Source organism: Mixophyes fleayi, chromosome 4 (assembly GCF_038048845.1).
Source record: "Mixophyes fleayi isolate aMixFle1 chromosome 4, aMixFle1.hap1, whole genome shotgun sequence".
Taxonomy (NCBI): domain Eukaryota; kingdom Metazoa; phylum Chordata; class Amphibia; order Anura; family Limnodynastidae; genus Mixophyes; species Mixophyes fleayi.
Genome location: NC_134405.1, coordinates 236,081,670 through 236,094,029, shown reverse-complemented (window position 1 = coordinate 236,094,029; position 12,360 = coordinate 236,081,670). Strand labels below are relative to the sequence as shown.

The following is a 12,360-nucleotide window of genomic DNA, read 5'->3' as shown; positions in this document are numbered from 1 at the left end:
CACCCTGATAAACCCTTTGAATACCCAGACATGTTAAAAAATACGGATTACTATTGTAGAATGCCCACATATTTATAGTGCTAGGTAGCTTTAATTTTAATATACCCCGGTGTTCATAGATTTTTCTTTTAAACTCCCTGGTTGTTCCTCCAACACAGGGCCTTAAAGAGGCAGCGTGAGAAGGGCAACTGTCTAGGGTGCAAAGCTGAAGGAGGGTGCATGGAAATGAATATATCTTAAGTTAATTTGGTTACAGTTCAGGTAAGGCCTAGGGGTTTGTGTCAGTTTTACTTCTTGCCCAAGATACTAAAATTTCTAGTCCAATATACTGTATATACTGTATGTATGGTCACAAATGTGTTTATGTATATATATATATATATATATATATATATATATATATATACATTTATACATATATATATATATATATATATATATATATATATATATATATATTAGAAAGTAGCCTGCATTTATCAAGTATTTGTGTGCTAGATGAAAAAACAGCCAGTATTTAGCTTATGTGCAAAATAATAAACTAATTTGCACCCCTTGCATTGTAACATGGTTTGTCCCGGAGAAAATTTACTCCTTTTTTTGCCTTACTTTAATAATGACTCAGGCCAAACATATTTTAATAAATGCAGATGAGAAACGAGAAATGCAGATGAAAAAAAGACCATTTAAACAATTAAGGTTTGCTACTAACATATTTTATCTTGTTGCAGGAGAGGTTCTAATGTGTCGCTTACATTGGATATGAGTGGTTTAGGAATTGTGGAACCTTTCAATGTGGTTCCGACACCACGAGAAAAAGTAGCAATTGAATACTTGCAAGCAGCCAGTCGTGTTCTGACCAGACAGCAACTCCATGATGTGGTTCAAAGCTCACAATTGCTTCACACTGAATTCATGGTATGATTATTTTAATTTACAGATACCTAAAATATTCTGTATTGTATATGGGTTGAAGCTAACTAATCAGGAACCTTACAGTTTGTCCTAGTGGTGGTGGATTAATATAATTAAGATTTTATCTATTGAAGGACCATTCAACTAGCAGATCCTGGGTAATTTTAGACTTCCAAGGCTGTTTTATGGAACCTCACAACCACCATAGACACTAATATGACATTGTGTTTTTCATGCTATTTGGACCACAAGTGCAAAATAATTTTTTATTGCCTATATGCGCCCCTCACCATATAAATAGTTGGGCAACATCAATGTATTAGAACAATTTGAAAGAATTTAGCTGGATTCCAGAACTCTAGAATCTAAAAAGTAATTAAGAGTTCTCTATATTCTGGTTATATATATATATATATATATATATATATATAGCTGTAAATATGCCCGCTGTGAACCTGGTGCATGCTACAGTTGCAGAACTAGATTAATCTTGAGATGTATCCTACTCAGCATACGGGCTGAAATACACTATTTTTGTATGTACATTTTTAGGCTGTAAAGTACACCCAAGTTGTGTTCAACTCTGCATCAGGCCCAGTAATTACATAATATTGTCATAAAGTGGTTGGGATACAAAAAAAACAAAAAAACAACTATCCAAAAATTGAATTTTTATGCAATACTGGTGTGTCTTTTTATTAACTAAGATTGGGGCATGGGAAGTGTCATTATACAGTAAGGTGGGTCATCTTAGTGATCAAGAGACTGAACAAATACGTTTGTCTAGACATGTTTACCAGTTTATACTTAACAGTGAGAAAGTTCAGTTTACTTCACTTATAATAGACATTGTTCCCAGGATATTCTAAGTACTGTAGTATTCATTTCATGTCATTGTTTTGTTTCTTAATCAGGAAATACCAATGAATTTCATGGATCCCAAAGAAATTGATATTCCAAGTCATGGAACCAAAAACCGCTACAAAACTATATTGCCAAGTAAGTTTGTGACAGTTGGTAACTTGCTTTATTTTTTCATTTTGTCTTATTTAATTAAAAGGACAGATGGACAGATATTACAAATGTTATATACACTGATCCGTCACAACATTAAAACCACCTACCTAACATTGTGGAGGTCCCCCTCATACCGATAAAATAGCTCTGACTCGCCGAGGTATGGACCCCACAAGACCTCTGAAGGTGTCCTCTGGTATCCAGCACCAAGACTGTAAACTTGATGTATGCTACAGTTGCAGAGCTAGATACATCTTGAGATGTATCCGACTCAGGAAATGCAGCGGATCCTTTAAGTCCTGCAAGTTCCGAGGTTGGGCCTCTATGGCTCAGACTTATTTTTCCAGCACACCCCACAGATGCTCAATCGGAATGAGATCTGAGGAATTTGGAGGCCAAGTCAACACCTTGACCACTTACACATGTTCCTCAAACAATTCATGAACACTTGTTGCAGCGTGGCAGGGTGTATGATCCTGTTGAAGCAGCCCACTGCCATCAAGGAATACTATTGCCATGAAGGAGTGTACTTGGTCAGCAACAATGTTTAGGTAGGTGGCACATGTCAAAGTAACATCCACATGAATGACAGGACCCAAGATTTCCCAGCAGATCATTGCCCGGAGCATCACACTGCCTCCGCCGACTTGCCTTCTACCAATAATGTATCCTGGCGCCATCTCTTTCCCAGAGAAACAATGCACACGTACCTGCCGTCTACATGATTTAAAAGAAACCGGGATTAATCAGACTAGGCCAACTTCTTCCATTGCTCATGTGCCTTTTGTTGCTGTCTTTAGACGTGGACAGGGTTCAGCATGAGCACTCAGACCAGTCTGCTGCTACGCAGCCCCATACGCAGCAAGGTGCGATGCACTGTGTGTGTTGACACCGTTCCATCATACACAGCTTTAACTTTTTCAGCAATTTGTGCTACAGTAGCTCCTCTGTGGAATTGGACCAGATGAGCGAGCCTTTGCTCCCCACACGCATCAATGAGCCTTGTGTACACATAACCCTGTCGCCGGTTCACTTGTTGTCCTTTCTTGGACCACTTTTGGTAGGTACTAACCACTGCATTCCGGAACACCCCACCAGACCTGCCATACTTCAAGAACTGATTGTTGCCTAATACATCTCAGACCCTTGCAGTTAACATTGTAATGATATAATCAATGTTATTGACTTACTTGTCAGTAGTTTCAATGTTGTGGCTGAACGGTGATACTGAACATGTAGCTGCTCGTAACCCTATTTAATATATATTTTTTATTTTTTTAAATCCGAGTCAAATGTAAACATTTTAATCTTTACCTTTTTATTTTTGTAAAGCATAGACGACCATATGTGGAAGAAATGCTAAGGCCGCACGCATAATTGAAGTAAAGGAAGTTTCCTCAGGAGTATTTTTATTCCAAGATTACAGAAAAGTACAAACTGTGCTGTACTTTTCTATTGTCCTGTAATAGATAAATTCCTGAGGGAGCCTTCTTCACTCCATTTGCCTGTGCAGGATTTGCATATTTGTAATATAAGCTTCTGAGGTGACAATGACAGATGGAACCACTGTAAATAAGGTTCCAATATGTAACATTTACCTCAGCTTGGCAATTATGCAACAGCAAATCATGTAAAAAAAATGTAAAAAGTCCTTTTTGTATGTTTCCCTACACTAAGTGGTCGCTGGGAAAATGGGCCTGAGCCTGCTAAATAATTTAGTTGTATTAACGGCTAGTAATTTCTTAGGGTATCTTACTAATATACAGTGGATACAGTTCATTTAATGGAACAGGTACATTTGTGCCCAAGTGTTATCACCCATGACAGCTAATCAGTCACTTGCTTTAATTAGTCAGACTAATCAAACCAAAATTTGAACTATTGTACTTTGGCGCTTGTGCTCTATAACACCTATATTGTGATAGGAGGAGTTGGGTGGTTTGGAACAGTTATGTTAAAAAATGAATCTTTCCATGTAGTTATATATTTAAGCACAGAATGTACAAAAATTTAAATGCATTAATGTGGCTAGATTATGTCCTGTAGAATTCTCTACAACAATGCTTAAATTATCTTGTGCTCATGGTATTATTGCTGTGCTTACTCTCTCCAGTAGAGGTCACAATTTTACTATTTCCTGGTAGAGAATATTAATTGTGTGTATTACAGTGGTGGAAATATCCCCTGATTTGTATGTTAAGATAATGAACATTAAAATCTACATATTAAAAATAGGGGTAAATGCATACTTCCAGTCTGAAAAGCAAAAGTGCAGAAATAAAGTATCATTAATCAGTAATATTATAATGCATTTAAATATTTTAAAAATGCTTATATTTAGAAAGTTATGTTCTTTGCTTATAACCACTATCATATATTTTATAATCCCTGTATAAATTGAAATACAATTGCAATTTACAACTAATATATTTGGTTATTATGTGCTTTGTGCCTAATATAATGTTCATAATCTTTGTTTTATTAGATCCAGTAAGCAGAGTGTATTTAAAACCAAAGAATGCAAAGGATTCATTGAGTACCTATATAAATGCTAATTTTATCAAGGTAGGTATTGGATATTCATTATTATTTATTGTACACATTTTTTACATTAATTCCTTAAAGTTCTGATGGACAAATTTAGCTACAGTCAGGCAAATAACACTACAGAATTATATGTTATATATTATAATATAATCAGGACCAAGGTTCTACATTATTCGATACTCATGCCATATAATTTTACTATTAAAATAGTATTTGCTGATAAAAAATGAATGTAATTTGACGAATCTTTAATTTACTGTATATTTTGGTCTATCTGATATGGGGAAGAGAAATTTTAATTCCTCAAATTCCCTTTTTTAATGTCACTTTATATCTGTCTAATGCAAATATAAAGAGGTGAAATAGTATTAATTTTATTTTTTTCAAGAGTTTCCATAACATGGGGTTTGTTTATCAAATGCAAATTAGTTATGATGTTTTTTTAATGCATATTAACTCACCTCTTTAACATGTTAGTGTTGAGCTTTTTAATCTTATTCTTAATGCAACGAAAAAAGCAAAATAAAATTTGACTAAGACCAAGTGTAAATCAATCTCTCCAAAACATATATTACTTTTCTGTGTGTGGCTATGACTGGTAGCCATTTGTTAGTAATCCCTAACTCTGCTTTTGTTTTTATTTTTACACACCTTGATTTTTTTATTGTTTTATAGTTTATCTTACTTTGTCTTGTTTTATTATCCTTCATTTTTCCTTAGAAAAAACCTTCTGTTATATTATTGTTTTTTAATGTTTATGTGTGGCTTTTAGGCCTCTTCCTTATTGCTTTCTCTGCCCTGCATTAGCAAGTTCAACTTAGTGATGCAATTTCCACTCCAGCATGGAGTGGAAATATAATGTCTTCAAAAATCCACAGAGATAAATGCAAAAGAAATGCATTGGTGCCAACTTTACCTCACTTTGCTAAACAGACCCTGTAGTCTAATTGCACAGTTTTACAGAGCCATTGTTTTTGTCTATGTCCCATAATCCCACCTGACATTCTTTGCTTATAGCCTGTACAGAGGGATAGCATATAATTAAGTCTAGATTATTATGACTAGAATTCCTTTAAGTACATGTAAGTTATCCATATGTATGTAATATTTTGTATAAACTCTGATATGATTAGATTCATTACTTCGATATGTTACCAATTCAAATCTTCTCAAAATGGTGACACTTTAGATATTGATATGTGCACTATGTTGACTAGTACTGTACAGGAAAGTGGGGTTTTAAGGTAACATTTACCAGAGCACATCCCAGCGTTCTTCATGTCTAAAAAAAGCAAATATATACATGATATAAGTGTAATCTAAGCAGAAAGCAACTTGTTATGACATGGTAATTCATTGAATTATATTTAAATATATGCTGATAAAATGTAAATTATCTGATGTACTGCAGGGTTATGGTGGGGAAGAAAGGAAGTTCATTGCTACACAAGGACCAATGATCAACACAGTAAATGACTTCTGGCAAATGGTTTGGCAAGAAGATGTCCCTGTTGTTGTTATGATCACCAAGCTTAAAGAGAAAAATGAGGTATCCTTTATGAAATTATATATTTAACCAACTAGAGAAAATATATATTCTTACATAAAATAATGTATTGTTATGTGATCTCATTACGTGTTGGTCATTATACCTGGGTAAGTCTAATGCCAGCTTTTAAGCTGTTTTCTTTGAGATGCAGACAGTGTTTGTAGTTAATGCCAGATCAGGTGAGCTGAGAGGACTCCATCTCTGCTCTTGTCACTTTGCTATCTCCATATAACCCTCTTCATTTCCCTTGTCTCTGTTTACTTACCTGCAAGAAGAGAGAATATCTGTGGCTACAAGCCTAGTGCCTAGCTGTACTGAATTGCATGCATGGCAAATTATGAATGTATGCTTGCTTTTTAAACCAAAGGGGAGAAATCTAGTACAATATTGCCGGGTTTATAAATTCAGATCAGAATACTTGAATATGCTGCCCACTAATTTCCAGCAAATTCTCTCACAAGTCCACAAATTCTACAGCATGTCACTCTCATAGTGTGAAATAGGAGCTGAAGGTTTCCTTCATTTTCCTGACAGACCCACTGTACTCTCACCTGTTCTCACTTCTAAATGATCATTATGACTTAATACATTACATAACATCAATAACTTATTGACCATTTATTTTGCAGTAGGCTATGATGAGACAGAACCAGGGGCAGAGAATATGGCATTGCTGGGCTTCATAGCAAAATTTTGCAGAGGGCCTAGTCACCAAGTGTCCACAAGTAATTTACCTACAAGGTTTCTGACCTTTTAGTAGATTTCTAAATTAAGCAAAACTTCAGAGACAAAAATGAAACAATAACCAAAAACTATAAACATTGCACATTTTTTCAGTTGCAACTGCGTTAATTTACATCACAGTGTATATATTTCCCATCATACCACATTTCCAGGGGCTGAAATATGCATGTCTGCTAAAGTATATGTTCATGTCTGCTAAAGTATATATATTCATGCCTGCTAAAGTATTTGTTCATGTATGCTATAGTATATGTTCATGCCTTCTAAAGTATTTTGTCATGTATGCTATAGTCTATGTTATGCCTGCTAAAATATATGTTCATGCCTTCTAAAGTATATGTTCATGCCTGCTAAAGTATATGTTCATGCCTGCTAAAGTATATGTTCATGCCTGCTAATGTATATGTTCATGTCTGTTATAAAGTATATGTTGATGTCTGTTATAAAGTATATGTTCATGTCTGCTAAAGTAAAACCTTAACTAAGGCAACTTTTGTGCACATATTTGTAAATATAGCCATGATTATGGACAAATAGCTTCATGCACATCATATTGTTCAATTATCCTGTTAGGTTTAGGACATCTTTAATCAAACAGACATCTTTCATAACAGTTTTTTCCAGCAAATTAATATATGTTTGCATGTGATCATTGTTTAATAGCACAAATGGTAACACTATAAATCAGGTCTTTCTTTAAACTTTTATCCTGTACTTCAAGGCAAACATAACTATCTACAGTTCTGACTAGGTCAAATGTTATAAAAGTATCATGGGTGCTTTAGTTGGGAGTATAGGAATCTGTAGCAAAATATTTTTCTCTATTTGTAATATTAATGCTGAAATTAAAAAAATATTATTTAGCTGTACTCATTTGTTTTTTAGATAGTTCTCATTTACCAATAGCTTGAAGTTTGTTTGTAACAATATACAGGACATTGCCCTCTGTACAAGATATACTTGGTTCAATTTCTATATGAACATATGCTTTCTTTCAGGGAATTCTGTTGCTGTAAATATTTTCTTACATGAACACAGCGGTTTATACCTATGTGCACTGTTAGTTTCACATGTGCCCTTTCCCTGTCTGTGTTACTTTAGTACATTAGCATTTTATTTAATAAAATAGAACAAATAGAATGCATGCTGTAATAAATAGCAACAAATCAAAATGAGCTTCCACAGCCACATTACACTAGTCTGCTAGGTTAGTTGCATACAAGTGTGTAATTAAATAAGCCCATATGTTTGATACCCAAGTGTTTGAAGCCTAATATGTACATACTGATTCTGATTTGTGTTCCGCTGTCATGTTTGACTAAACTCCAGAAATATTCAACTCCAGGATCAGAGAATGGCTCTTATACAGCTCTCCTATCATTTGAGCATATTCTCCCTTGCATCTACATTACTTTTATTTCAATAGCTTCTTTTGTGCTTTAGCTAATTATACATACACAGCAGCATGGTAACTTAGGATCCTATTTATAACGGGCGAAGAGTCTAATTGCCAGTGAAAAATGAGTGTTTTCTTTGGCGATTGAGCTCATTATCACATTGCACTATACATTAAAAGCATTGTCATCAGCGATAACATCATTATCACCGGCGATAATACTTCTGGCAGGAACTTTCTTTGCACCACTGTGATACCTGTTTTGGTAACACCATCTCATGGTGGCACTATCAGAACAAAAGCATTAAAAATACTTTATTCTTAGAATAAAGCGTTTTTTAATACGGTACAGTTTAAACAATTATTAAAATATATCAAATATAAATAAAGTGTATTAATGTATTTTATTTATTATATACAATGTTGTTCGTGTGTGTGTGTTTCTATTTATTTATGTACTTTATTTATTTTAGTTAATGGAACAGAAAACCCAGTTCTGGGTTTCCACTTCCAATGCACATACATGAGCTTTTAAGCCGGTTTATGCATGTTCAGTTTGACAGAGACTGGTGAAGTGGTAAGTTGACTATTACCACGCTGAGCCAGTATCACCAGGGCAGCTGAGTAACACTGCTCATCGTTATGGGGGAATATTGATAAATAGGTCCCTAAATGCCGTAAATGCACATGATCATTAACTTACATTATTATTATTATTATTATTATTATTATTATTATTATTATTATTAATAAAGTAGATTATAAACTCATTCTATACCTTCTCTTTCATGACATTGATTTCATGCTCTAGTTAGGTGTCTATAATAAAGTTTTCTGTTAAATATGTCACCATAGAGAACCAGACAAATGGGTGTAGTACGTCTTAACGGTGCTGTAAACACCGACACCGACAGTGTTTACAGCGACCAAAATAATTCAAAACATAACTCACCAACCTGTCAATAACAGAGACTTAAGTATACACAGACACACGAGAGTTCCGATCTGAGGAGAGGGCGACTCTTGAAAATTATGTCACTTATAAGCGCAATTTTTATATTTAAAGCGGCAATGCAATGGACCCAGCGTAGGATCATGTCGCCCTCTAGTTAGATTTGAACTCTCATGTGTCTGTGTATACTTAAGTCTCTGTTTGACAGGTCGGTGAGTTATGTTTTGGATTATTTTGGTCGCTGACTACCACCAAGACAAACTTATCCTGCCATGACGTCCTAAATGCTATAGAGCAGAGAGGCCGCGTCTTTTCAATCAGAGAGTTGCAGTTATAGACCTGCCCAATGGTCGAACTAGGGGTGTTTAAAGTGGTATGCCGTACCACCAACGACCATTGGACCTGCCAAAAAGAAAACCATTATGTTATATATCACTTCATAGATAGGACTGGTACAAGGTTTCTTGGTGCCTTAGGTAAAACTTCAGTCTACTGCCCATCCTGCCCCCAATTCCCACTTCTTAGCCCCTTACACACTTGACATTTGTAAAATAAAAATAGTAACTCTTACCTCCTCCTGGTTGGCTGGTAAGGCTGCAGTCCAGATACACTGATGTTCAGATGTACTGATGTCTGGCGCAGAATGCTGTCCAGGCTTCTATGCTGCCTAGGAGCAAACACAGGATATCTAAAGGGGAGGCTCCAAATGTTACATTACAGAATAAAACAAAACAAAAAAATCACTCACCTGTTACACACTGACATGTCCCTCGCTGCCCACCATCTTTTTTCACACATACTACCCATAGCCATCAGCTCTTGTCACACATGCCACTTTCATTCCTTCAGCATTTTTCACATATCCCCTGTCCACTAGCTTTTTTTTCATATACATCACTGCCCTAGGCACCCTAGCCAGTTTTTTTTCACGCGTTCCCCTGCCAAACAGATTTTTTTCTGACATTACCTCTTACCCACAAAATTTTAATACATAAATAGCTTAATGCTATATGTATGTAATTTAGATTTCCTTTGTTTATATGTTAATATATCCTGCAAATTTAAATTAATTATACCAATAGGTAGCAACAGGGGAGAGACAGTGTGCAACTACTAATAAAATAAATGGTTACTCAAACCTTAAGTTCCTTTAAGTTAATAGTATTGAACTTGTGGGGATTTCTGAAAGTAACCTTCCCCCTCCCCTCATTTTCTCCAGCCACCACCACCCCATCCATTTTCTGGTGCCCCCTCTCTCTCCGATTTTCTGGGGGTCTCTCCCATACAATTTTCTGGTGGTCCTTCTCGCCCTCTCATCTTCTGGTGACCCCTCCCTCTCTCCCATTTTATGGTGCACCCTCTCACCCTCCATTTTTCTGGTGCCCCCTCTCTCCCTCCTTTTTACTTGTGTCCCCTCTCTACCTCCATTTACTGGTGCCCCCACTCTCCTTCCTATTTACCGTTGGCTCCTCTCTCCCTCCGTCTTCATTGTGTTACTGAAATTATCTTACCTTTTCTCATTCTCTCCACTTCTTGCTTCTTCTTCTTCTTCTTCTTCTTGCTTCTCCTCTTTCTTGTTCTATGCTTTCTTGTTTCCCTTAGATTGTACGCTCCTCTGAGCAGGGCCATCTCTCCTCCTGTTTCCACCACTTCTAACTCTGCTCTCCAGCTACTTAGCCCTCCTCCTCAAAGGTCCTCCACCCCACGTCCACTTTCGCTCCCTCCTCCCCCCTGGGGGTCTCCCTGTCTTCCGCGCCCCCCTTCTTGGGCCCCGTCGTTTTCGGATCCTCCCTCCCCTTTCCCCGCCCTCTCTAGCTGTGCATTGAGCGTACTGAGTTGCTGTGTTTACTGTACTGTGCTGTCTCCCATTGTATTGTGATTTTGTTTGTCTCTGTACGGCGCTGCGGATGCCTTGTAGCGCCTTATAAATAAATATTAATAATAATAATAATAATATGCCTCTGAGCTCCGCTAAACTGACAGCGGTTTGCCATCACAACGCTGTCAGTAGCCTGGCGCCAGAGGGATATGGAGAGATGGTTCTGCCATAAGGCAGCACCACCTTTCTTTACCGGTATGGACAACAGTATGACCAAATAAATTACAGCAATTGCCCACCCTCACTAACCTGGCATCTAACTAACAATGTCTCATTTAGAGACATTGTTAGTGTGGGTACCCCACCACAGTGCTGCCCCCCAGAGCCTGGCAACCTAGGCAGATGCCTAAAGCTGCCTAATGGTGGCACTGGTCCTGCTCGTAGAATACTGGAAAAAGGCATATTAGGGTCCTATTTTACTATCACCCACATATTCACACAACACGATTCAGGGACAGTTTTTGATGTCAGTCCAAGCCAGCTAAAAATTACAATAGAAGAGAATAATTTCATATATTTCACCAAGCAACCGTGTATTTTCCTGTATTGTAAAGCCAGTGTCTTGGACTATTTTGCACACATTTTACGCAGACTTGATTTCTATATAATAGCTAACAAAGAATCATTTTAATGCTCATATCTTGCCTACAAAGCCAAGAATGTTTCTTTAACCAAAGCCCTTCACAACATACAATGTGACAAGCAGTCTGGTCAGGGCGCAGTTGTATTTTTAGTTCTTTGTTTCTCCATGTTTAGAATTTCCCTGAGATTCATAGGGAGGAGTAAGGGCTGCAGATCAGATAATGTGACAATGTGAACAATTTCCACAATGGGTGGCAGCTGAACTTTTATATGTTATTCTTTCCCCCCTAATCATCTTATAAGAGAGCTTGTCAGGTTTTTCAGGCATTGATAAAGCAGAGCCTGTAAGTGTTGCAAGCTGCAGTAACTCATGATAGTTCATCTTGTAGAAAAGCTTAACAGGTCAGTCAGACATATCACACGTATAGTAATATTCATGCTTACTGTCTTGTTTGCTTGTATGTCATTTGTACAGTGACCATACTATGGTTTATATAATACTGTAGTTTGTCACTTATCAAAAAATTAGAAACATTAGGATATAGATAGATATAAAATATAGACTGTTCTATAACTGAATGGGAACGCAGTAATACTATAAGTGGGAATAAATGAAAGACTAGAAGTTTCATGTAGTGCTCAGATTAGGCTAAATGATGTGTGTTTGTATGCTCTGGTGTCCATTTATACATGTGATTCAGATAGATTAGTCTCAATTGTACATCCTGCACTTTACCATGGTGTACATGGCATGCATCAGAATGTCACAGCTAAATCTC

The 12,360-nt window shown here is 36.5% G+C and overlaps 1 protein-coding gene across 1 annotated transcript in view; it reads left to right on the top strand.

Moving 5' to 3' along the window:
• PTPRR (protein tyrosine phosphatase receptor type R) overlaps nucleotides 1-12,360 on the top strand; it is a 139,599-nt gene that overhangs the window by 110,385 nt on the left and 16,854 nt on the right. Inside the window, exons 7-10 of the mRNA XM_075209525.1 lie at nucleotides 732-918; nucleotides 1,830-1,914; nucleotides 4,418-4,497; nucleotides 5,891-6,028. Coding sequence (XP_075065626.1) covers nucleotides 732-918; nucleotides 1,830-1,914; nucleotides 4,418-4,497; nucleotides 5,891-6,028 — 490 coding nt within the window. The remainder of the gene's footprint in view (nucleotides 1-731; nucleotides 919-1,829; nucleotides 1,915-4,417; nucleotides 4,498-5,890; nucleotides 6,029-12,360) is intronic.